The sequence below is a fragment of the Desmodus rotundus genome, chromosome 12, assembly GCF_022682495.2.
Source record: "Desmodus rotundus isolate HL8 chromosome 12, HLdesRot8A.1, whole genome shotgun sequence".
Taxonomy (NCBI): domain Eukaryota; kingdom Metazoa; phylum Chordata; class Mammalia; order Chiroptera; family Phyllostomidae; genus Desmodus; species Desmodus rotundus.
The window spans coordinates 45,020,341-45,045,804 of NC_071398.1; the positions used below are offsets into that span (position 1 = coordinate 45,020,341).

The following is a 25,464-nucleotide window of genomic DNA, read 5'->3' on the forward strand; positions in this document are numbered from 1 at the left end:
GCGCTGGCCTGCAAACTGAAAGGTGGTCAGGTTAATTCCCAGTCAGGGCACGTGCCTGGGTTAGGGGCCAGGTCCCCAGTAGGGGGCGGGCGAGAGGCAACCGATTGATGTATTACTTACACATGGATGTTTCCCTCTTTCTCCCTCCCTTCCCGTCTCTCTAAAAATGAACAAATAAAATCTTTTTGAAAAGAATCTATGGTGCTCTGTGTACTGATGAGAGCTGTTATGAATGTCCTTACATTCCAGAAGGTAGGGAGCAGTTTGATGCCTTGTTTGAGCTCTCAGAGGCCTGAACATTCTGTTCAGAGATGGGACTCTCTCTGCGCGGACCATTGAACGGCCCATCACGGTGCCCTGGGGGCGGACGACGGCCTCCGGCCTGGTCTCTGCTCCACTGGCTCCCTGCTCTGACGTTTGCGTGCACTCAGTCTCCCCGACAGGGGTACTCGCATATCCTGCAGGTGCTGGGGCGGGGCTGTTGGAGTAAAAATATCTGGATTTTTTTTCAGACTCAACAGTTTTGTGCTGTAAACATCAATATAAGCAGAGCCACTTTAACATGGAGCCAGAGCGGCCACCTTAGAGGAACAGGTCTTGTGCCTCAAACCTCTGGATGTTAAAACTGGGCAAAGCGACCTAGAACAGGGCCTGAAGCAAACAGTTCTTTGCAAAGGTAACAAGAAAGCAGATATTATGACTCCTGGACTGATGACTACTGGACTGAATATTTAAAACATTGTTTAGAAATAAGATCACTACACCCTGGCTGGTGTGGCTCAGTGGATTGAGTGCCAGCCTTCAAACCAAGGGGTCGCCGGTTCGATTCCCAGTCGGGGCACATGCCTGGGTTGTGGGCCAGGTCCCTAGTAGGGGGCACATGAGAGGCAACCACACATTGATGTTTCTCTCCCTCCCTTCCCCCTGTCTAAAAATAAATAAATAAAATCTTTAAAAAAATTAGCATCGCTTTTAGCTTATAGATGCCAAGAGATACCTCATTGTCTTTTGTCTCCTACTCAGAACACTTTTTTTGCCTTCTGCCTGAATCAATGCTTCCCCAGTAGCTATTCCTCTTTTTGTTCGTTTGATCTGAAATAAACGCTTGTTGGCCCTCACTTGGAAAGCCCTTTTGTTTTTAGGTTAATGGTGTGTTAGTTTTGTATGTGCGGTTTGAGGATCGTACGGAATAGAAGCTCTGAATTCTGCACTGAGAACTTGCTGTTCCTGGAGGATGTCCTTCCCTCCCAGCTCCTTACACAGCCTAGACTCCGAGACCTCCACCCGGGTCGTGTGAGATTCTGAGTGGTGTCAGCTTCGGCTCTGCACGTCGGAACTGATGGGCGTTACAGGGCGAGGAAGACGCCTGTAGCTCCGGAGGGAGCCATGTGGCGTGGGATCAGAGAGCACTGTGTCCGTGGCCAAGGCTGCTAGTACCAATCGACACAACCTTGGGGGCGTAAATCAACAGAAGCTTATTCTCTTACAGTGGTGGGGGCCGGAAGCCCAAATCAAGGTGCACGCATGTGTGTGCCCCCTCTGAAGGCCCGAGGGGAGGGTCTGTCCGTGTCTCTTCCAGCTTCTGGTGGCTGCAGGCATTCCGCGGCTTGTGAATGCAATCCCGGCCTCTGTCTCCACATGACTTTCTCCTCTGCATGTCTGTCTTTTCCTCTTCTGTCTCTCCCTTTTAAACAAGGATTTTATGTATTTATTTTTAGAAGGAGGAAGGGAGAGAGAAAGAGAAGGAGAGAGACACTGCCTCTCGCATGCCCACAGCTGGGGACCTGGCCTGCAGCCCAGGCATCTGCCCCGACTGGATTCATGTGTCGTTGTCCTGATTTTGTTGAATTTTCTTCCTTAAGGATGTGGGTTCCATCCCCAGCTGGGGTGCATATGGGAAGCAACCAATGGGTGATTGTCTCTCACATCGATGTTTCTCTCTCTCTCTCTCAACAGCAGTAAAACATATCCTTGGGTGAGGACTTAAGTAAATAAATATCACCTCCTCTTGGCACTTCGCCTGTCTCCTAAGTCTTAGTGAGCTGCTCTTCCATGTGTTTTTATAGGTCCCTTCACTTTCACCTTCCTGGAAGTTAATACACTGTTAAATATCGTCTGGTTTCTTGTCTTTCTCCCTCAAAGGCCAAAAGGAGCCTAAGGAGACATAACAGACAACTTGATGTAATGTGGTGTCCTGCAGGGGATCCTGGGACAGAAAACTGACATTTGGTATAAGCTAGGGAATTCTGAGTAAAGTATAGATTATGCAAATTGTCTATACTATCTTTGCAATTTTTCTGCATATCTAAAACCGTTCTGCCCTGGCTGGTGTAGCTCAGTGGACTGAGCGCCAGCCGGTGAACCAAAGGGTCGCTGGTTCAATTCCCAGACAGGGCACATGCCTGGGTTGTGGGTTGGGTCCTCAGTGGGGGGCGCTCCAGAGGCAACCACATATTGATGTTTCTCTCCCTCTCTGTCTCTCTCCCTTCCCCTCTCTAAAAATAAATAAAATCTTTAAAAAAAAAACCCTGTTCTACAAATAAATTCCATTAAAAATATTTTTAATTCGCCCACATTTCTACATCCTTGCTTGGGCTTGTTGAATTCCTGCTTCCGTCCCATGAATTCAAAGCCAGGTTACCCCATCATGATGTCTTCACACTTGCTCGATCTCATTGGCCTTGCGATCACCCCTCGTTACAATATCCGCTCCTCTTTATCATCAGGCAACTGCTCAACAAACCCGGGAGGTTAATGGTTATTTTCTCTTTACTATAAAACGTGATGTCTCGGCAGCTGCCGCAGGCTCTCACTGTGGCTACGGCTGGAACTCTGAACGCCAGTTTCAAAGAGCTCGCTGTAATGTCACACGGGTACACGTGGTTTGAAGGGACCCCTTCCCTGTTGTGGGTTACACAGGGGAGCACCCGAGAGCACTGCAGAATTCTGTGTTTAAGGATGAAGGTGTCTTAACACTGTCTTTCCCCAAATCAGGTGAGGGAGCGGATCAGACGCCGAGACAGGCCGTGGCTGCCTCCCCCATCCATTCGCAAGTGCTTTCTCTTCGTCAGCCCATGTGCAGGGCTTGGGGGGCGAAAGCTGGGCCCTAATACCAATCGCATTCAGACAAAAGGAGTTAGCGAGGCACTTACATGGTAGGAGGAGTGTTCAGAGGGGGTAATCGAAGGTGTTGGGGAACCCGGACGAGCAAATCCCAAGGCAGATCTGGGCGCTTGTGTGGAGAAGTGGAGGGCGATGACCAGCCAAGTCCCCACAGAAGAGACAGGAAAGGAAGTAATTACGTGGGATGATGGGTCTGTTCATTAGCTTGAGTGTGGTAATCATTTCACAACGTATACATACAAACACCAACTCACCGAACCGTACTCTTTAAATGTGTGCCATTTTCATTGGTCAGGTACCTCTGAATGAACCTGGGAGGAAGGGGTGAATGAAACACATCCACCAGAGCCAAAAAATAAGGAGTAGATTAAAAAAAAAAAAAAAGCATCTCAGTCGAGATGAAAACAATGAATGTGACACTGTGTAGTGCAAAGAGGGATTTTCAGTAAAGGCTCAGCATGGACAATGGGCAGGAGCTGGAAACGAGCCTGGCCAATTCGAGGGCCTGAAAGGGTGTGGATCGTGTCTCTAGGAGAAGAATGGGGAGCAGGAAAAACTGCAAGATGGGCACGGACTGAGGCTGGAGACGCTGGAAGAGGCGCAGTAGTGGAAAGTCAAGGGTGATGGATTTAGGCAAATAGCCAAAAGGTGGGAGAAACCTAAATGTCCTTTGGCAGATGAACGGATGACCGAAACGTGGTGTATACACACAATGGAATACTATTCGGCCTGAAAAAGGAGCAAAGTCCTGACATAGACTTCAACATGGGTGAACTCCGAGGACATCAGCTAAGTGAAATACACTGGTCACAGGAGGAGAAATACCACCCGATCCACTTTCATGAGCTCTGGAGAATAATCACACGCTAAAGAGCAGGAGGGTGGAGGTTGCCAAGGCCTGAGGGGAGGGGAAAATGGAGAGTTGTTGTTTAACGGGTACAGAATTTCGGTTTTGCCAAATATAAAGTTTCTGAAGATCGGTCGTGCACCAGTGTGAACATGCTTAACACCCCTGGACTGTGTGCTCAAAAATGGTTAAGGAGGCAGTTTATGTTACATTTTATCATGATATTTTTTAAAAAGTCAGATTAGCTCTGGCTGGTGTGGCTCAGTGGATTCAGCTGCGAACCGAAGGGTCGCCGGTTCGATTCCCAGTCAGGGTACATGCCTGGGTTGCAGGCCAGGTCCCCCCCAGTAGGGGATGTGCAAGAGGCAACCCCACATTGATGTTTCTCTCCCTCTCTTTCTCCCTCCCTTCCCCTCTCTAAAATAAATCAATAAAATCTTTTTTTAAAAAAAAGTCAGATTCCAAAAATGAGTGACCATCCTTTTTTCTTCTTTATCCAGGAACAAACTGATTGATTGAAATTCTCTGCCTGATTCACTCCAAGGGGGTTTCCACATAGATCCCATCTGTGCCCATTTGGGAATGCTCTCCCTGGTTGGAGACCACGCACGGCTGCAAAGTCCTAAAGGACAAGGGAGGCCCGCGCCTCATCACCTCCCACGCCCCGTCCAACTCTTCCCCAAGTCTCTCTTCAAGTCCAAGACCAAGGTCAGTGCACAATGGTTAAGATATGTTTGATTAACGCTTTTCAAATGTTAATGAGCCTGGGAATCACCTGGGGGTCTGGCTGAGGTGCAATCTCACTCAGTAGGTCTGACGGGGGGGGGGGGGGGGGGGGGGGCGCGCAGACCTCAGATTCTGCATCGGGCGACGCCACGGTCCAAACCAGAAGCAAAGCGAAATGGTAATGCCAGAGTCTTAGAAAACTATGTTTTAAACCCAAGCAGAATTTATAACGGTGTTACATACCAGATAACCCCCCTTTGTTGCTGTAAAAAATAATAATAATTAGCCTGTTTTAATTAAATAAATACCTCCTGCCTCTCAGGCAGATGAGGCAGGCATAGAGCTGGCCATTTGGGAAGCAGAAAATTCAAAAATCAAGACTGAATCCAGGGTGATTGCTTCTTCATCGTGACTGGTTTCACTCAGCACTGTGCTTTGTTTAGGGGACAAAGACAAGAAACTACACCTAGCTGTTTGTTGAGCTTAGCAGCCCCATGAGCCTCTCCTGGGGCTGTGGATGCCCCCGGAAGGGATCTCGGAAATCTTAGCACATCTCAGATGCTGTTTAGAAGCACACTGCCCTGGAAGGTGCTAACTGGTTTGTGGGGTTTTTTAAAAAGTGTTTTGTGCTTCGATTAGATTGCCAAGCTTAGAATAATATTCTCTTCTCTTGGAAATTTCACAATATGTCACAGCACGGGGAAGATTTTTTGTCAATTTTATTTTTCAATTACAGTCGGTATTCAATATTGTATCAGTTTCGGGTGTACAGCCTAGTGCTAGACATTTGTGTAATTTATGACGTGATCCCCCAGTAAGTCTAGTACCCACCTGGCGCCATACATAGTTATCATAATACATTGACTAGACTCCCTAAGCTGTACTGCGCATCCCCAAAGAAATCCAAAACACGAATTTGAAAAGTTACGCAAATCGCTACGTTCACTGCGGCCAAGACAGGGAAGCAACCTGAGTGTCCTTCTATAGAAGATTGGATAAAGAAAATGGAGGGGTTTTTACAACCCATCGCTTCTCAAGCTTATTTATAACACACCTATTGTAGTGTTACTCGCATTCACATCATGATTCCTCCGTGCTCTTTTGAATCCCTGCGTGAGGAAACCGAGGCTTAGAGAGTTGAAGCCTAGGATCATGTCAGGAAGAAAGTTGGTGCAGAATCCAGGGTGTATCTTCAATGTTCAAATGCCGAGGTTCTTGCAGGTGTGTGTATATTTGCACTAATCTGGAGTATTAGGTTGTCGAATCTTTACGTGTGTGCACGACTGGGCAGCTCCCTTCCAGATGCTGGTTTAGGAGATTGTTGCCCCCTGACAACATTCCCTCGGCACCTTCCCAGTCAATGCTCACCCACAGAGGAGATTACTCCACTGACTTCTAACTCAACAGATTATTTTTCCGCATTCTTTTTTTTTAATCCTCACCAAAAAATATGTTCATTGATTTTTAAATGATTTTATTTATTTATTATTTTAGAGAGAGGGGAAGGGAGGAAGAAAGGGAGGGAGAGAAACATCAGTGTGTGGTTGCCTCACATGCATCCCCAACTGGGGACCTGGCCTGCAACCCAGGCATGTGCCCTGGGCTGGGAATCACACCTGCAACCCTTTGGTTTGCAGGCCGGGAGTCAACCCACTGAGCCACACCAGCTGGGGCCCATTTCTTACAATCATTCTCTTTACAACACTTGATTCTTCTCTCTCTCTCTCTCTCTCTCTCTCTATCTCTCTCCCTCTCTCTCTCTCTCTCTCTCTCTCTCTCTCTCTCTCTCCGTGGATTCTGCAAAGGGATAACCTGATAAAGCAATTTTGAATTTTCTATTCACAAACTCCACTCTTGGTGTGGTCTTCATGCTGACAGCTCTGTGTCTACTGAGTATATCTGCTCCTCAGCAGAGCAGTGACTGAGGTTTGCATGTAGGAAGGAATCCCTTCATTCTCACTCCCAGAGACCCTGCTGAACCGGCCTGGGGCATAAGAATATTAAAAAGACAGAGGACAAAGTCAAAGCCCATGGCATCTGAGATGAAGCAAATGGCTAAACCTGAAGGTCCCCTGTGGGGTGCATGTCCTCTAGGGAAGAGCCTGGCAGACTTGGAGCTTGGAGGTGCCAGGTAATACGTCTGCTTGGAAGGGGCACCTGTGAGCAGACTCCAGGTGAGGTGTCCAATGCCCACCTTCCCCCTCGCCAGGATGAGAAGCAAGCACCCCTGGGTTTCAGACAGTGATTCTGTCTACTTCAAACAGCTCTCCATCCTCGGCACCACTCAAGGACCCCACTTGTCACTGCTGGAAAAAGGCTTACCTCTTCAATTTTCTCCAGTTGCCATCTTTGCATCCGAGAAACACAAGCTAGAAGCTGATCATCTGCCTGCCTGGCCCTGCAGTCCCTCGGATCTGGCTGCCTTCTTACAGTCTGGTCCAGATTCATTCCATCTGGAGAGTGGGACACCCCCTATCTCCGGGTCCCAGTCCATACCACGCTGTTCCCTAGCTATTTCTGCTGACTCAGACCTGCTGAATTCAGAGACCCTTCTGGCCCCTTCTGCCCCCTCATTCCTGGGCTCTCCGGATTTCCCTTTGGCTTCCTCCTCCCCTCTCTGATCGTCTGACCAGGCAAGGACCCTTCTACCCGCACCACTGCCCTCTCCACCCCACTCACCCAGAACGGCCTTAAGCTTGAACTTCACCCGTGCGTTCAACGTACAATGAACTCTCTTCCTATATGCCCTGAGTCTAAAAGCTTCACTTTCTCCACAGCAAAACGCACAGATTCACATCTTTACCATGGATGCCATGGAGACCACCTATAGGTCTGCAAGGACTGCCGTGGCTACCATCAGAGACGGACCTGTGTGGTGCGCAAGGTCCCCGGTAGGCGTCAGCAACTTCAACAGGGAGCCCATAGCCATGTGACTGAGGGCGCAATTTTTTTAAATTAATTAATTAATTTTGCTACAGCTAGACAAACAGAAATTCTTGCTCTGGCACTACCCTGGAAGACACAGCTATGGGGAACTTAAGACCTGAACTGAGGGAGAAGCCCAGGCATTGCTATTGGGAATGGTCGGGGCACAGCCTGGGCTTGTGAGGAGACCCAGGGTGGAGCTTCCTAGGAGTTGGTATTATCCCGCGTGCAGAAAAAGGGTGTGTGGGGGGGAGGAGGGTTGGGGAAGGAGGTGGAAAGGAACTGAGAAGATGAGCAAGGGACGTACCCTGTTTCACTTAATCCACTTACTTTCTACTCGGTCAGTCCGGACTTCTGCAAACTCTATCTCCATTCTTTAGAAAATTAATCCGGTTTCCATCCACGCCTGGTCGTTGCCTATCTGCATCCAGCTGTGGGCTCTACTCTCCCTCCCCCACCCCACCCCCGCCTCTGCCTAGGGTGCAAATCCGAAACTCAGATCCTACCTCCTGCCCTCAAGAACTTCCCCAAGGACTCCCCCACCTGAGCTCCCTCTAGAGGGATAGATGGGAAATTCTTAGATTTCTTCCTGCGCCTCCTACGATGTCACGGTCAAAATGGAGTTGTGGTTCTACTGGTGTGGGTGTGTGGGTGTGTGTCCTTGCGCGTGCGTCCGTGCGCGCTCCAGTGGAACCCTACCTGGGTCTCTCTGGTAAGCGGGAGGGGCTTTCGTTGCATCCCGCCAGTCCGCCTGTCCCTCCCGCACCCCCAGCACTCCCCGCCCGCAGTGCGCCCGAGACCGGCCGCCAAATCTGATCTAACTGTCTCTGTGCTCCGACGAGGCTGGCCTGGCCTGAGAGGGTTGGAGCGTTTGCTGTGTGGGACCAGGACCGGGTCAGGGAACCGGCTGGGGGAGACGCAGGGGCCAGCACGGCCACAAGGAGGCGGCAGAGGAAGCGGGAGGTGAGGCAAAGGACCAGAGACAAGGGGTCAGGGGCGCTCCCACCCTGCTGGACTGGGGGTACCCGAGGAGGAGGCAAACTCGCAGTCCCTGCAGGAAACAGTGTTTACAAGGTAACCATGCACTTTATTAATTTTCAAATCACAAATCCCCCCGCAATGTCCAGGTAAGCCATTAGCACTTGAACAATTGGAGTCAGGTCCCTGCCTCAAAATAATAGTATCAACTGATAACAAAGTCGGTCAACTGAGTCCTATAAATAGGGCGTATTTGAAAATACCTTCCAAAAAGTCAGGCAATAATCCAGCGCTAGAACTGAACCCACATAAATCTGTGCCTAAGCCCATGACGATTAAAATCAAAACACTTTGTAGGGAACCTTTGTAAAATTCTAATGAAGAAACAAACGATACACTTAGATTGGGTTTTAAATTCTTTTTATGAATTTATTTACTTGCTTATACACACAGGGGAGGGAGGGAGAAGGAGCCAGAGGGATACATCCTTGTACAAGAAAACACGGGTGGGCTGCCTCCTGTACGCCCCCACGTGGCCCTCGACCCAGGCATGGGCCCTGACACTGAATCACACGGGCCACTCATCAGTTCCCAGGCAGGCTCTCAATCCACTGAGCCACACCAGCAAGAGCTGAATGTGATACTTAGACTGTAAATCTCAGCAGCGGATCTCTAACTCCCAAAGTTAGAGAAATACAAGTGGATTCACGCTGCACCAGAGTAACCCACCACCAAGCCCCGCCAGCCCTGCTTCCCACACCCGCCTGGGCCCACGGTGCTGGAACAGACACCCTGGTCACTTCTGGTCCCACAGGGTCTGGAGGACTTCGCTGGGACAGATGCCCCGTTAGATCCAGGGACATCCTGGGGTCAGAGTCCTTCCCATCCACAGAGTCCATTCCTGGGTGCCCGGATGGAGGAGGCGAGGAAGAGGGTCCCTTCAATTGGTTTACAGGGAAAGCAGATTCATGAGATCACGGTCTTGCCAGAGATCCCCGTCGTTTGAGTCCTCAAGACTGACTGGGACCTCGGCTGGAGCTGGAACTGGAGCTGGAGATACAGCTGGAGTGGATGCGGCAGGGACCGGAATCTGGGCGTCCTGGGCAGGAGCCCCCCAGGTCTGCAGGGGGCTAGAGGCACTGGTCTCTGCTGCTGCGACACCTCCCAAGGTGTTGTGGAAACCTGAGCCCCCAGGAAGCATAGAGCCCCCGGAGGACTCGGGATCCTCGGGAAACAAAAGGTCCAAAAGGGACTCCAAGTCCTCAGTGAACCCGGGACCTGAGGACAATACCGGGTACTCTGCAAACCCAGGACCCGAGAGCTGTACTGGGTCCTCAGCGAACCCAGGACCTGAGGGCAGTACCGGTTCCTCTGGGAACCCAGGACCCACAGCTGCAGGTGCGGGCCCGGGGACTCCTGGGCCCTGGGACGAGGTGGGGGCTTTGGAGCCTGGCTGCCTGGTTCTGGTTCCTCTCTGCAGCCTAGTCTGTTTGGCCCGGCGGTTCTTGAACCACACCTGGGGTGAGAGGGCACAGGAGCAGGTGTAAGAGGACAGGGCCTTGGAGGACCCTGTTGTGCCCAGGGGTGAGGTGGCCCAGGTGAGGAAGGCCATGTGGCCTCACACGTCTCCCTCCAACCCCAGACCCAGCATTTGGCTCTGGGTTTCAGTGGCCACAGGAGGGGACACCCAGGGGCCAGGATGAAGTCTGCCCCAGAGCACCCCGGGTTCAGAGAGGCCCTGAGGCCCAGGCATGGGGAGACTCCAGGGCATTGCTTTGGGGATAGTTGCGTTGGCCGGTTTGCACCACACAGGGTGAGGTGGGCTTGGGGCTGGGCCCTGGGTCCACACGGGTGATCCCTTGCTATCGGGGTGACCCCGGGTGCACTGGGCTCTCTGGCCCCTCGTCCGCCCCACCTGCGGCCCAGAGAGAGGGCAGGCGGCCTGTGGTCTCGACGCCCTGGGAGCGGGTCGGGTGGTACCTGCACTTGCTGTTCCTGGAGGTTCAGCCTGGCCGCCAGGGTCTCGCGCTCGTCGTAGGATGGGTAATGGTTGTTCTGGAAGAACCTCTCCAGCTCATCCCGCTGTACCACGCTGTACACCGAGCGCTGTTGTCGCTGCCGCTTTGGGGGCTTTAGGGGAAGCGAGAAGCCTGGAAGAAGAGGAAAACAGGATCAAAGGAGCCTCACAGACAGCCCCCAGGTAACCCCACCTGGGCCAGGCCCTTGACAGCAGGTGAGGATGGGAGTGGGGGCCGAGGCCAAGGTCGGGGCCGCGCTGTGGGTGCAGCCTGGCATCCAGACCAGCCGCCCAGACCCTCCATCTTCCTGACACAGCCCCTCACCCGTCTATGCCTCAGTCTCCACATCTTCAAAATGGGCACAAGAACAGCGCCCGCAGCCCGCACAAGCATGCAGGGACCCAGGCTCACGAAGCCTGGCGCTAGGGGGTTCCTGCCTCAATCGCTTCACCACCCTCCACTCGCTGCAGGGAGCCTCCCGCATGTGCAGGAGGCCGCAGGATCCAGGCCCTATTCTCATCACGCTGCTCCCAAATATCCTTCCTGCCCCAAACTCACTAGGCCCTCCCAGACAAGGGGTCCTCTTCTGCACATACAAGAGCCGGCTGGCACAGCCTCGGCCCTCCGCCTCTTCTCCCTTCCTGCCTCGGTAGGCCCAGACTCACCCTCCGAAGACCTGGGTTCTTTCATCCTGGATGCTGCTGAGTCTGCCGTGTTTGATGCTCTGTCTTCCAGGTCTGGGCTTTAAATACCCCCGAGTGGGACCTCAGGGTTCTCGGAAACCACTTTCACCCTTGGCCACGCCCCCTCAGGAGCCGCATTCCTGGACTAATCCTTTTATTGAGGACCTACTGTGTGTGGGGCCTATCTAGGGGACAGGAACCTGAGAGTCCAGATAGCCTGGGGCTGTAGCTCGGGAAGGGGGTGGAGTAAGGTAGGGTGGGGTCAGGTGGGGTGAGGAGTGGCGGGGACCTAACCATTCCTTGGCGGGGGGTAGGCATTGCTGGAAGCGTCCCCCCCGGGGTCCAGCCAGGGCCGCGGGCTCACCCTCTCCCTGGCCAGTCCTGGGCGTCCCACCTGCCCCACCACTCAGCAGCCTCCTCCCAGGTGCCCAGAGCCCACGGGCATTTCTCCACGCTGTTGTCCGGTGGTCCCCAGGCCCGGGAGACGGGCAGGGTTCAGACACACTGGCCCTGACCGTGGCGTGAATTCGTAGGGGCTGGTTTTCCTCCCCGGTGGCAGTGCGAGGGGGCCAGGTGGACAGTGAGCCGATGTCGGCCGTGAACGAATGAACCGGGTCTGGTCTGTGTGTCTCTGTTCACCGCTTCCAGCCCCTGCGAGCGGTGCAGACCTGCGTGGAAACATCAGGCCGGGCTCCTCTCCTGTCCAGGGTCTGCTGGGGACTCGGGTCAGGAGACAGTTCAACTCACAGCGCTCACCCCCTGGGGACTTTTATTATCCTCGGTGCGAGTGGCGGCTCACTAGGGCTCAAGTACCGAGAGAGAAGCGGCGGAGCGATCTGGTGGCTGGGGTCACCTCCCGCGCCCAACCGCGGCTTCCCGGCTCAGGGCGGCTTTCCTAGGTCCTCCCACGGTTCTCCCGCTTCTCGGGAGCGCGCTGGTCGCCAGACCCGAGGCGGGCCCTGATGGCAACGCGGGAAAACCGAGCAATTTCCGTGGTCTGCAACGTGTGACGAGAGGCCCCCTCTCGCTGCTGTCGAAAGGAGATTAAGTGTAACGTCGTGCTGATTCGATGGGCAAAGATGAGGAGAGGGGTCCACCCTGGGCTTGGCGGCTGAGGGGGTGGGGAGGCGCCAGTAAACCTCCCTCTGTCATATTTGGAGGGTGGGTTGTTTCTGCGAGGGACTCGGTGGTATCTGTCCGCGTCCCTCCGCCAACGACTATCAGGAAGACAGCGGAGATGAATCTGTTCTGGCCAGACCCCTAGGCGACCTCATCTTGTGGCAGGACCCTGGTGGGGCCTAGGGGTCCATTGTCAGGCTAAAGCCTGGCTCACAAGGCTCACCGTCGGCGAGCTACAAATTTCTCGGGAGATCAAATTCAAACTGAATAAACCATACAGACATGTTCATTGAGATTTCGCTCCTAATTTTGGCCTGCTACCTCACGCTCTATGCTGGCAAATTCCGCAAGCCATGGCCAGTGCTCGTCAAACAGGTTGACACGCCTATGACCCTGTAACCAGGCTGGAGGGGGGAGGGGCGGGAAAGCCCTCAGGGATTTGGGAGTGCAGCACTGTAATGGGCAGGGAAAGGTGTGGGTGGATGGACAAGTTGACAGTTCACAATCGCCAGAAAAGCAAAAACAAACCCAAACCACTATCAACTGGGGAAGGGAGAAACCAAGCCTCGTGTATTCACGCAAAGGAATATTAGTCAGCCATGAAAAGGAACGAAATGCTGACCGATTCCGCAAGGCGGGCGAGCCTTCCAACAGATCACAAAAGGGCGTATAGTGTCCGGCTCTGTTCGCACAAAATCCTGGGACAACTCCCTAGAGGCGGGGGTGGGAATGGTTGCCGGAGGCTGGGAGGAGGGGAAGTGGAGAGTAACTGGTGACAGGTGTGGTTGGGTTGGGTTTCTACCTGGGGTGACTGAAACGTCTTATCGTTGCTGGTGGTGGTGGATGGGAGACTCTGCGGGTGAACTGAAAAACTCTGAATTGCGTGCTTTAAACGGGTGGCTCTTGCGGCAGGGGCATGTAGCAATACCGAGGAAAAGCGGACGTCACGCTCCTTTTCCTGTCCACTGGGCTGATCGGGGTGAGAGCAATGGGTTGCGTGCAGACCCGGCGGGGTGCGGGAGGAGGGAGTGGCCTTCGCTTCCCATCCATGGAGTGTAGGCTGGTGGGGGAATTTCTTCAGGGATGTGGGAGCCTGAGTCAGTTAAGGGGGGATGAAGGATCAGCTGTGGATAGTATCTTTGTCCCAACAGATTTATCATCAAAAGAAAAAATTGCTCTGGGAGAATTCCTGTCCACTGGGAACAGGCACAAATATACATTTTTCGACATATCAGTGAACTGCGTTCATTGAATTAATTCATGTCCGGGAGCAAGAGAAAAATTAAATCATGCTTGGCAACGCCAGACTAATGAAGGGTTAAAAGGCGTAAGAGGAGGGACTTTTAGCAACAACTGAAGATTTTCCGCGTGCTGTTTGGGCTGTGCGCCTGGCGGAGGAGGTCTGACTTCCTGTTTCCAGCGGGTTCTGGGTCCTTGGGAGACTTTTGCTCCCTAAGTCCGTTGTTTAGAATGAGAAAAGCTCCAGGTGACCGCTAATGATGAGTTGTTGCCAGCGAGTAATGTCTCATTTCTGAGAAGGGACACATTTAATTAGCACATGCAAAAACAAAAACAAAAACAAAAACGCATGTACGCAGACACACCTAAGGTATTTGTGCGCACTCCTGGATTCTGCGCCACCCCCATGGTTGACCCACCTCTTGCCCCCAAGATGCAAACCTCCAGGAAAAGAGCTAAGGGCAACGGAGATAAGCAATCTATCAGATGCAGAGTTTGAAATGCTGTTTATAAAGATTCTCCAGGAACTCAGTGAGGACCCCAGCAGCATAAAAAAGACCTAGTCAGAACCCAAGGATACACTAATTGAACTAAAGGACCATATACAGGGAAACAACAGTAGAGTGGATGAAGCCAAGTATCAAATCAATGATTTGGAACATAAGGAAGCAAAAATCAACCAATCAGAACAACAAGAAGAAAAAAAGAATCCAAAAAACCTGAAGACACTGTAAGCATCCCCTGGAACACCTTTAAGAGGTCCAACATTTGCCTCATAGGAGTGCCAGAAAGACAAGAGAAAGAGCAAGAAATTAGAAATCTCTCTGAAAAAAACAGTGAAAGAAAGCTTCCCTAAGTTGGTGAAGGGAATAGACATACAAGTCCAGGAAGCACAGAGAGTGCCAATTATGATGGATGCAAAGAGGCCCACTCCAAGACACATCATAGTTACAAAACCAAAGGTTAAAGAGAAAGAGGAACTCTTAAAAGCAGCAAGAGAAAAGAAGTTAGTTACTGGAAGGTTGCCAGCTGTGAGGTGAGAGGGGCAGAATGGGGGAAGAGGTGAGGAGATTAAGAACAGATAGGCAGTTACAGAAGAGCCAGTGGGAGTGTAAAGTGCAGTGTAGGAAATGGAGAAGCCAAAGAACTTCGATGCACGACCCAGGGACGTGAACAATGGTGGGGGGATTGCCTGAGGGAGTGGGAGGCACTGGGTAGAGGGAGGCAAGGAGGACAAGTCAGGACAACTTTAATGACATTATCAATAAAATATACTTTTAAAAAAGATCTCATAAACCTCCATTGGTATTCAAATGTTCCTTATGACGAACCATGTTCCTTGATGGGACATTCAGCATTTGAAATCAACCCTTTACGTCTTTGTCAAGTCCTCCCTAAACCTCCCCTCGCTTAACCCACCTCGTACTTGTCCAGACGACGTTCTAAAAGTCTCGTAAGAAAACCTACGCCGCCCTATATTTTACTGGCAAGGTGTCCCGAATTCAGTTACACTGGGAAATTCATGTGGACTCGGCCTTTTACATAGTTGTTCTCTTTCTGTTTCCCTTCTTCCCTTTCTCCCTCCTGGTCACGTCCAACTGCACACTTCTGTGCTCTCCCTCTCCTCCTCTCCCTCCTTCTGCTCCTCCTCCTGCCATTTCTCCTTCCCGTCTCCTTTCCTTCGCCCTTTCCCTTCCCTACCCTCTCTTTGGCATTTTCTTCTTCCAGGACACAAGAAGCACTCTACAGAACATCTGCCGATGCCTGGGCAAGACATTAGAACCAGAAGAAGTTAACTTAGTCCTCAAGAATAGCCCCTTCCTGGTCATGAAGGAAAAACAAGATATCCAGTTACTTTCTCCCGCCCAATTGGCTTTTAGATGGGAAGAAGGGATCACTTACTCGAAAAGGCCAATGAAAACGGCCCTCCTTCAGAAGGCAGCGGAGTACGCACAGGGCATTCTTGTGCTCAGAGTAGGGCACTAACAGTCGGGACCAGGGAGTGTTTGAACTTGTCAACTTTAACTGCTCATCCCCCCAGAGAATTCACGTGATTGTTTTAAAGATTGTATTATTCATTTATTTTTAGACAGAGAGGAAGGGGAGGGAGAGAAACATCAATGTGTGGTTGCCTCTCTCGTGAGCTCCCTGGAGACCCGGCCTGCAACCCATTTGCCCTGACTGGGGATCGAACCAGAAATTCTTTCCTTCTCAGGCCGGTGCTCAATCCACTGAGCTACGCCAGCCAGGGCTCTTCATATACTCTTATCAGGGGGTCTCTTTTCCAAGGACTGGTGTGACCTGCAGACACTTGGAGGGGGTTGATTAGACCTGGAGTGGTCACCTGACTTTGCAGGCCATTCAGATTCTGTCTCCTGTGATTCTGGCGTGGGGGTGTCCGCTGTACACAGTGTCCGGGTGAACTTGCCACACCTGCCGACTTGCCAGCTGGGATTGACCAGGGAGGCGAGGACAGGAGTGGGGATGGTCGTGTTGGTGCTGCCGCGTTGCTGAGTTAGCACAAAGTCCCAGCCTGCACAGGGACGTGTGTAAACAATGACTCAGCTGGACAAAGGAGAGAGGAGAGACCTTGCACGCAGCTGAGAGCCGGTGTTGCTGTCAGACACTGTGGTGAGCGATTACTCACATCCATGCCTCTGGGCTAAAGGTGAATGAAGAGTGTCCCCTGCACCGGATAGGAGGAGCCTGAAATTCCCAGAGCCCTGAAATTCAAGACCGTCCAGGATGACCCATGGAAGGAAGAATGTAAATGATTCAAGAGACCACAAATGGTGGGGGCTGCCCCTCAGGGCAGATGGGATGCGGGCCACCACCCCAGTGGGCCAGAAGGTCAGAGCAGCGGGACAAAAAGGCGAATTCCCGATCCTTAAAATCTAGAGGGAGCCCCAGCGGGTGTGGCTCAGTGGATTGAGTGCGGCCTGCAAACTGAAAGGTGGTCGGTTCGATTCCCAGTCAGGGCACACGCCTGGGTTGCAGGCCAGGTCAGGCCCCAGCTGGGGGCGTGTGAGAGGCAACTGCGGTATATCCAGTCCATCGACGTTTCTTTCCCTCTCCTCCCCCCTCCCTTCCCCTCCCTCCAAAAATACACAAACAACACCTTTAAGAGAAATCTAGAGGGTTACGGGACTTACCATGATCACTCCATAAGATATATAAATGTCTCACACCTGAAACAAATATAATATTACATGCTAACTACACTTTAATTTAAAAAAATTTTAATTTAATGGACGATGACCTGCTAGATTGGATTGGCTTGGGACCCACGATGCCTTTCTTCTTTCTGATTTCTCCCTTTTGCAGTGGGACTGTCTACCCTGTGCCTTTCATACCATCGCATTTTGGAAGCAGACAACTTGTTGGATTTCTCAGGTTCGCCTGCCCAGAATCGTTCTCTCGGCTGATGTTTCCTCCGGGGCAGCCATACTGAATTTTCCGAGATTCTGGTACCTCAAGAGCTGCTTGTGGCTTACGACAAGTCGGGCGTGTTATGGAGGACACGTGAGCATAGGAAATCGATTCTAATAAGAATTGTTCCAGTAATGATGTTGATGAGCCCGAGAGTGGCAGCACATGCGTATAGGACAGCAATTATTTATCAGAGATTCTGCTCAATTATTTCTATGCACATAAGTGTATAATTTATATTCCTAATTTATATATAAGTATCTATCATTCTGTTGTATGTTAATTTAACTAACGTGTTAAATTAGTTACCATATTAATATAATGCCCAAGTATTCACTTATAGGACCTGCAAAATAATAATATGATCATAAATTAAGAGTACGGCTTCTGGTGTCAAAATCTTTTGCTTCAAATCCACATCTCTATCGCTTTCTACCTGTGCAGCCTCTCACGGCCTCCGTCTCCTCACCTGTGTGTGCAACGGGGTAATAATAGAACATCCCCGATTCTGCCGTCACCCTGCCAACAAACATTGGAGTACACGCCGTGCGTCCGTGCCTCGGAACAGTAAGCCTTTGGCGATTCAGAAAGCAAAGTGTATGACTTCCTAAAACACACAGTGGAGATACGCGCCACCCACTGAGAAAACCGCAATGGAGCGAAGACTTGGAAGAAGCCAACGGGCACCACAGGGCTATTCCCGGACGAGCCGCACCCCAGGAAGAAGGATGGGAACTGCAAACCGTCTGAGAAGGGAGCGGCGCCTAGCAGGTTGGGGGCCAAATCAGAAGACTCAGCGTGAGGGAGTGGCGTGAGCAAGTGGACTGTCATAAGAGGCGGAGTCAGAGAAATGAGAGGGACCGAGTCACCTTAAGCCACCTGGAAGCCGTGGCACTTTCTCCGACTGACCCCAGAAGTCCTCGGAGAACCTGAGCAGGAAGTGACTTGTTGCTCTGGAGGAATCAGATGGCCACCATGCTGAGAATGACTTAGAAAGGAGAAAGATCCTAAACGGAGAGACTCATTACAAGTCTAACACCCTCCTAGTCCAGGTGAGAAATGGTGCTGGCGTGGGCCATGGTGGTGGTGGAAAGAGAGGTGGTGAGAAATGGCCAGATTCTAGATGCGTCTGAATGAGAGCTGCATTACTGTCGGTGAGTGGTGCGTGTGCAGGGTAGGCTGGGAGAGAGGAGAATGGAGGAGATCGTTTCCAGATGGAGGGAAGTGGGAATGCACCGCACAGGTGTGGCTGCAGGCAGGAAGAGGCCCACCAGTGGCCCACTGGTCATTCTGCGACATTAGCTACCGAGCAGATGCGTTGGGGACTTGAGACCTGCCCCTATTCTGATCTGAGTCTTGTTTTACATTTTTCAGGCACTGCTGGGGACTGGAAAAGTCACTTCACGGTGACCCAAGCTGAAGTCTTTGAGAAAAGATTCCAGGAGAAGACGGCAGGTCTTCCTCGAGAGCTGTTCCCATGGGAATAATGTTGAAGGACTTCTACGTCTCATAAAAATAAATATTTGTTCTCCTGCTGTGAAAGGCTGGCCAAATCTGCGGGAAACCAATTATTTCATCCCGGAGGCTTCAATGATGAAATCTCTGGACTTTGACAACTTGATTGTTAAAAATTAACAGGCCACCTCTAGTTCACTGTGTGACATCCAAGCTCTTAAAAAACATGTAATACATTTAGAAGGATACAAAATAATATAAATATTACCAAAGCTATTCCCAAAATTATTTTATAAAAATGAGAAATAAAATTACAAAAGCAGCTAAGGCTCCTTTTCTCTCCATCGCCTGTATCTCCCCAGTTGTTCATTCCTGTGACCTTGAGGTCTGTAAGTTCCAGCCTCACATGACTGGACCGGAACCGATATATAGTGTCAGTGGAAGCCTTGGAAACTTACATAAATGGCGTACCGTATGGTGCTGTCACCAACCGGCATTTTTACCCCGTATTTTATACGTGCTTTGCACCATGTTGACTACGTAACTAGTTCAGTATTTACTATGGAGACGCGTTTCAGTGACCCATGCTCCCGTGGGTGAATCTGGGCTCCTTCCCCACCAGCTTTTCCCTGTTTAAAACACGGCTTTGGCCAAAACGTGGGCTGTCCCGGAAAATGTTCGAGAGACGGATGGATATAGGCCATGCAATGTACACACAAATGGAGGATTATCGAGCCTTAAAGGAGGAAATTGTGCCATTTGCCGCAACATGGATGAAACTGGTGGACGGTAGGCTAAGTGCCAGGAGCCAGAGAGAAGGACACGTAGTGCACAGCTTCCCCTGGGTGAGGAATCTAAAATAGGCCAGCTGCTGGACAGAGGGGACAGTGCGGGCTGCCCAGGGCTGCGGGTACCAAGTTCCGGTTACACCAGGTGCTTAAGGTCCAGAGACCGGCTATAGAGTTGTACCCACAGGTAACGATACCGTATTGTCCATCTACGATTCGTTAAGGTGGCGGATCTCACGTTAAGTGCTTGTGCTCACAAACAGTATGTTACGGAGCGACTGGAGCAAAATTTACTTCATTCGTTAGATGGTTGATGGGCGATTTGGAAGTTTCCAATTTGGACTATAATCCCTCACGCGCCTCGGAATGTGTGTCTCCGTGTGTCCCTCGGCGGACACCCCCATTGGGCAGACGCCCAGGGCTGGGACTGTGGATTCCAAAGGCGTGCGTGCAACAGGTGGTTCCAATTCAAATTCCCGGGTGACAGGGTTCCCAATCCTTGCCAAATTAGCATCCTCTGGCTCTTTTCGTTTTAGCTTCACATTAGACTCACAGAAACAAATAGAATCTTATCTGCGTGTCTTTTCTCCCACTTGAATGTGGAGCGTCTCCCCCATCCCACCCAAGGTCCCCGGCTCCGGAGCAGTGGTGTGGCGTTGCCCCCTAGTGGTCCAGAAGCATTACCACAGGTATGGGGACACCCGGTATCTCCCGGCCCTGTGGGTTCCCCTGAATGAACCACATCTTCATCTGACCCAGCTGTATCTCTCGCAATGTTTTCACGGCAACAACAATTTTGAAAGTCCACTACTTCAGGGTTATTTTCTATTAGGCATTTTATTTAGCAGAATTTCCAGTACAGAGTCAAACAACGGTTTAAATTTCTTTTTACAAGCAAAATTATGGGCACATAGTGTACTCATTTACTACAAAAACAACGATGGCCATTTTTAAACATTTTATTTATTTATTTTTAGAGAGAGGGGACGTGAGGGAGAAAGAGAGGGAAAGAAACCAATGCGTGGTTGCTTCTCCAAAATCCCTTACTGGGGACCAGGCCCACAACCCAGGCATGTGCCCTGATTAGGAATCGAAGGAGCAACACTTTGGTTTGCAGGCCGGGAGTCAACCCACTGAGCCACACCAGCTGGGACCCATTTTTTAAAATCTTTCTTTTTTGGCATTTAATTTGTGTGTGTGCCTCTCTCTCCCTTTTTTTAAATTTTTTGTGGGGTGTGTGTGTGTGTGTGTGTGTGTGTGTGTGTGTGTGTGTGAATTCTGCACAAGGATAACCAGATACAGCAATTTTGAATTTTCTATTCACAAACTCCACTCTTGGTGTGGTCTTCATGCTGACAGCTCTGTGTCTACTGAGTCCATCTGCTCCTCAGCAGAGCAGTGACTGAGGTTTGCATGTAGGAATGAATCCCTTCATTCTCACTCCCAGAGACCCTGCTGCATAAAAATGTTAAAACGGCAGGAGACAAAGTTGAGGCCCACGGCATCTGAGACGAAGCAAATGGCTAAACGTGAAGGTCCCCCTGTGGGGTGCGCGTCCTCTAGGGAAGGGCCTGGCAGACTGGAGTTGGAGGTGCCAGGTAATACGTCTGCGTGGAAGGGGCAACAGAGAGCAGATTCCAGGTGAGGTGTCCAATGCCCACCTTCCCCCTCGCCAGGATGAGAGCCAGCACCCCTGGATTTCAAACAGTGATTCTGTCTACTTCAAATAGCTCTCTATCCTCGGCGCCACTCAAAGACTCCACTTGTCACTGCTGGAAATCGGCTTGCCTCTTCAATTTTCTCCAGTTGCCATCTTTGCATCCGAGAAACACAAGCTAGAAGCTGATCATCTGCCTGCCTGGCCCTGCAGTCCCTCGGATCTGGCTGCCTTCTTACAGTCTGGTCCAGATTCATTCCACCTGGAGAGTGGGACACCCCCTATCTCCGGGTCCCAGTCCATACCACGCTGTTCCCTAGCTATTTCTGCTGACTCGGACCTGCTGAATTCAGAGACCCTTCTGGCCCCTTCTGCCCCCTCATTCCTGGGCTCTCCGGATTTCCCTTTGGCTTCCTCCTCCCCTCTCTGATCGTCTGACCAGGCAAGGACCCTTCTACCCGCACCACTGCCCTCTCCACCCCACTCAACCAGAACGGCCTTAAGCTTGAACTTCACCCGTGCGTTCAAGGTACAATGAACTCTCTTCCTATACGCCCTGAGTCTAAAAGCTTCACTTTCTCCACAGCAAAACGCACAGATTCACATCTTTACCACGGATGCCATGGAGACCACCAATAGGTCTGCAAGCACTGCCGTGGGTACCATCACAGACGGACCTGTGTGGTGCGCAGGGTCCCCGGTAGGCGTCAGCAACTTCAACAGGGAGCCCATAGCCATGTGACTGAGGGCGCAATTTTTTTAAATTAATTAATTAATTTTGCTACAGCTAGGCAAAGAGAAATTCTTGCTCTGGCACTACCCTGGAAGACACAGCTATGGGGAACTTAAGACCTGAACTGAGGGAGAAGCCCAGGCATTGCTATTGGGGATGGTCGGGGCACAGCCTGGGCTTGTGAGGAGACCTAGGGTGGAGCTTCCTAGGAGTTGGTATTATCCCGCGTGCAGAAAAAGGGTGTGTGGTGGGGAGGAGGGTTGGGGAAGGAGGTGGAAAGGAACTGAGAAGATGAGCAAGGGACGTACCCTGTGTCACTTAATCCACTCACTTTCTACTCGGTCAGTCCGGACTTGTGCAAACTCTGTCTCCATTCTTTAGAAAATGAATCCGGTTTCCATTCACGCCAGGTCCTTGCGTATCTGCAGCGCGACGTGGGCTCTGCCCTCCCTCCCCCCACCCCCACCCCCACCCCCGCCTCTGCCTAGGGTGCGAATCCGAAACTCATCTCCTACCTCCTGCCCTCAAGAACTTCCCCAAGGTCTCCCCCACCTGAGCTCCCTCTGCAGGGATAGGTGGGAAATTCTTGGATTTCTTCCTGCAGTTCCTACGATGTTAGGGTCTAAATGGAGTTTTGGTTCCAGTGGTGTGGGGGTGTGCGGGTGCGTCCTTGCGCGTGCGTCCGTTCGCGCGCTCGCGCGCAACCCTACCTGGGTCTCTCCGGGAAGCGGGAGGGGCTTTCATTGCATCCCGCCAGTCCGCCTGTCCCTCCCGCACCCCCAGCACTCCCCGCGGGCAGTGCGCCCGAGACCGGCCGCCAAATCTGATCTAATTGTCTCTGTGCTCCGACGAGGCTGGCCTGGCCTGAGAGGGTTGGAGCGTTTGCTGTGTGGGACCAGGATCCGGTCAGGGAACCGGCTGGGGGAGACGCAGGGGCCAGCACGGCCACAAGGAGGCGGCAGAGGAAGCGGGAGGTGAGGCAAAGGACCAGAGACAAGGGGTCAGGGGCGCTCCCACCCTGCTGGACTGGGGGTACCCGAGGAGGAGGCAAACTCGCAGTCCCTGCAGGAAACAGTGTTTACAAGGTAACCATGCACTTTATTAATTTTCAAATCATAAATCCCCCCGCAATGTCCAGGTAAGCCATTAGCACTTGAACAATTGGAGTCAGGTCCCTGCCTCAAAATAATAGTATCAACTGATAACAAAGTCGGTCAACTGAATCCTATAAATAGGGCGTATTTGAAAATACCTTCCAAAAAGTCAGGCAATAATCCAGCGCTAGAACTGAACCCACATAAATCTGTGCCTAAGCCCATGACGATTAAAATCAAAACACTTTGTAGGGAACCTTTGTAAAATTCTAATGAAGAAAGAAACGATAGACTTAGATTGGATTTTAATTTTTTTTAATTATTTCATTTACTTGGTTTTACACACAGGGTGAGGGAGGGAGAAGGAGCCAGAGGGATACATCCTTGTACAAGAGAAACACGGGTGGGCTGCCTCCTGTACGCCCCCACGTGGCCCTCGACCCGGGCATGGGCCCTGACTGTGAATCAAACGGGCCACCCATCAGTTCCCAGGCAGGCTCTCAATCCACTGAGCCACACCAGCAAGAGCTGAGTGTGATACTTAGACTGTAAATCTCAGCAGCGGACCTCTAACTCCCAAAGTTAGAGAAATACAAGTGGATTCACGCTGCACCAGAGTAACCCACCACCAAGCCCCGCCAGCCCTGCTTCCCGCACCCGCCTGGGCCCACGGTGCTGGAACAGACACCCTGGTCGCCTCTGGTCCCACGGGGTCTGGAGGACTTCGCTGGGACAGATGCCCCGTTAGACCCAGGGACATCCTGGGGTCAGAGTCCTTCCCATCCACAGAGTCCATTCCTTGGTTCCCAGATGGAGGAGGCGAGGAGGAGGGTCCCTCTAACGGGTCTCACAGGGACAGCAGATCCAGGAGATCAATGTCTGGCCAGAGATCCCCGTCGTTTGAGTCCTCAAGACTGACTGGGACCTCGGCTGGAGCTGGAACTGGAGCTGGAGATGCAGCTGGAGCGGCTGCGCCGGGGACCGGATTCTGGGCGTCCTGGGCAGGAGCCCCCCAGGCCTGCAGGGGGCTGGAGGCACTGGATTCCGCTGCTGCAATGCCTCCCAAGGGGTTGTGGAAACCTGAGCCCCCAGGAAGCATAGAGCTGCCGGAGGACTCGGGATCCTCGGGAAACAATAGGTCCCAAAGGGACTCCAAGTCCTCAGTGAACCCAGGACCCGAGGGCAATACCGGGTCCTCGGCGAACCCAGGACCCAAGGACAATACCGGGTCCTCGACGAAACCAGGACCCGAGGGCTGTACTGGGTCCTCAGTGAACCAAGGAGGCGAGGGCAGTACCAGCTCGTCTAGCAACCCAGGTCCCACTGCAGCAGGTGCGGCCCTGTGGACTCCTGGGCCCAGGGACGAGGCACGGGCTTTCGAGCCAGGCTGCCTGGTTCTGGTTCCTCCCTGCAGCCTAGTCTGTTTGGCCCGGCGGTTCTTGAACCACACCTGGGGTGAGAGGGGACGGGAGCAAGTGTAAGAGGACAGGAGCTTGCAGCACCCACTTTTGCCCAGGGGTGAGGCGGCCCAGGTGAGGAGGGCCACGTGGCCTCACACATCTCCCTCCCCCCACAACCCAGCTTTTGGCTCCTGGGTTCAGTGGCCACAGGCGGGGACACCCAGGGGCCAGGACGCGGTCTGCCCCAGAGCACCCCGGGTTCAGAGAGGCCCTGAGGCCCAGGCATGGGGAGACTCCGGGGCATCGCTTTGGGGATAATTGCGTTGGCCGGTTTGCACCACACAGGGTGAGGTGGGCTCGGGGCTGGGCCCTGGGTCCACACGGGTGATCCCTTGCTATCGGGGTGACCCCGGGCAGCACTGGGCTCTCTGGCCCCTCATCCGCCCCACCTGCGGCCCAGAGGGAGGGCAGGCCGCCTGTGGTCTCCAAGCCGTGGGATTGGGTTGGGAGGTACCTGCACTTGCTGTTCCTGGAGGTTCAGCCTGGCCGCCAGGGTCTCGCGCTCTTCGTAGGACGGGTAATGGTTGTTCTGGAAGAACCTCTCCAGCTCATCCCGCTGTACCACGCTGTACACCGAGCGCTGCCGTCGCTGCCGCTTTGGGGGCCTTAGGGGCAGCGAGAAGCCTGGAGGAAGAGGAAAATGGTGTCAAAAGAGCCTCACAGACAGTCCCCAGGTAACCCCACCTGGGCCAGGCCCTTGACAGCAGGTGAGGATGGGAGTCGGGGCCGCGCTGTGGGTGCAGCCTGGCATCCAGACCAGCCGCCCAGACCCTCCACCTTCCTGACCCGGCCCCTCACCCGTCTACGCCTCAGTCTCCACATCTTCAAAATGGGCACAAGAACAGCGCCCGCAGCCCGCACAAGCATGCGGGGACCCAGGCTCACGCAGCCTGGCGCCAGGTGGTTCCCGCCTCACCTGCTTCACCACCCTCCACTCGCTGCAGGGAGCCACCCGCACTTGCAGGAGGCTGCGGGTGCCAGGCCCTATTCTCATCACGCTGCTCCCAAATATCCTTCCAGCCCCAAACTCACTAGGCCCTCCCAGACAAGGGGTCCTCTTCTGCACGCCCAAGAGCCCGCTGGCACAGCCTCGGCCCTCCGCCTCTTCTCCCTTCCTGCCTCGGTGGGTCCAGACTCACCCTCCCAAGACCTGGGTTCTTGCATCCTGGATGCTGCTGAGTCTCCCGTGT

The 25,464-nt window shown here is 52.5% G+C and overlaps 1 protein-coding gene across 1 annotated transcript; it reads right to left on the reverse strand.

Moving 5' to 3' along the window:
- Positions 1–23,661: 23,661 nt before the first annotated feature.
- On the reverse strand, positions 23,662–25,268 carry LOC139440467 (tetrapeptide repeat homeobox protein 2-like). Its single transcript, XM_071220093.1, has 3 exons — positions 25,160–25,268; positions 24,729–24,898; positions 23,662–24,264 (listed from the first exon to the last, which is right to left on the reverse strand). Exons 1-3 carry the CDS (start codon positions 25,266–25,268, stop codon positions 23,662–23,664), a joined length of 882 nt encoding a protein of 293 aa, XP_071076194.1.
- Between the last annotated feature and the right edge of the window lie 196 nt (positions 25,269–25,464).

Bases quoted from the DNA above. Each gene is read 5' to 3' on its own strand.
- LOC139440467 (XM_071220093.1), bottom strand. From the start codon at position 25,268: ATGAGAATAGGGCCTGGCACCCGCAGCCTCCTGCAAGTGCGGGTGGCT. The intron at 24,899-25,159 runs GTGAGCCTGGGT...CTCTTCCTCCAG, and splicing joins ACCACCTGGCGCCAGGCTGC to GCTTCTCGCTGCCCCTAAGG. The intron at 24,265-24,728 runs GTACCTCCCAAC...CTCTCACCCCAG, and splicing joins TCCAGGAACAGCAAGTGCAG to GTGTGGTTCAAGAACCGCCG.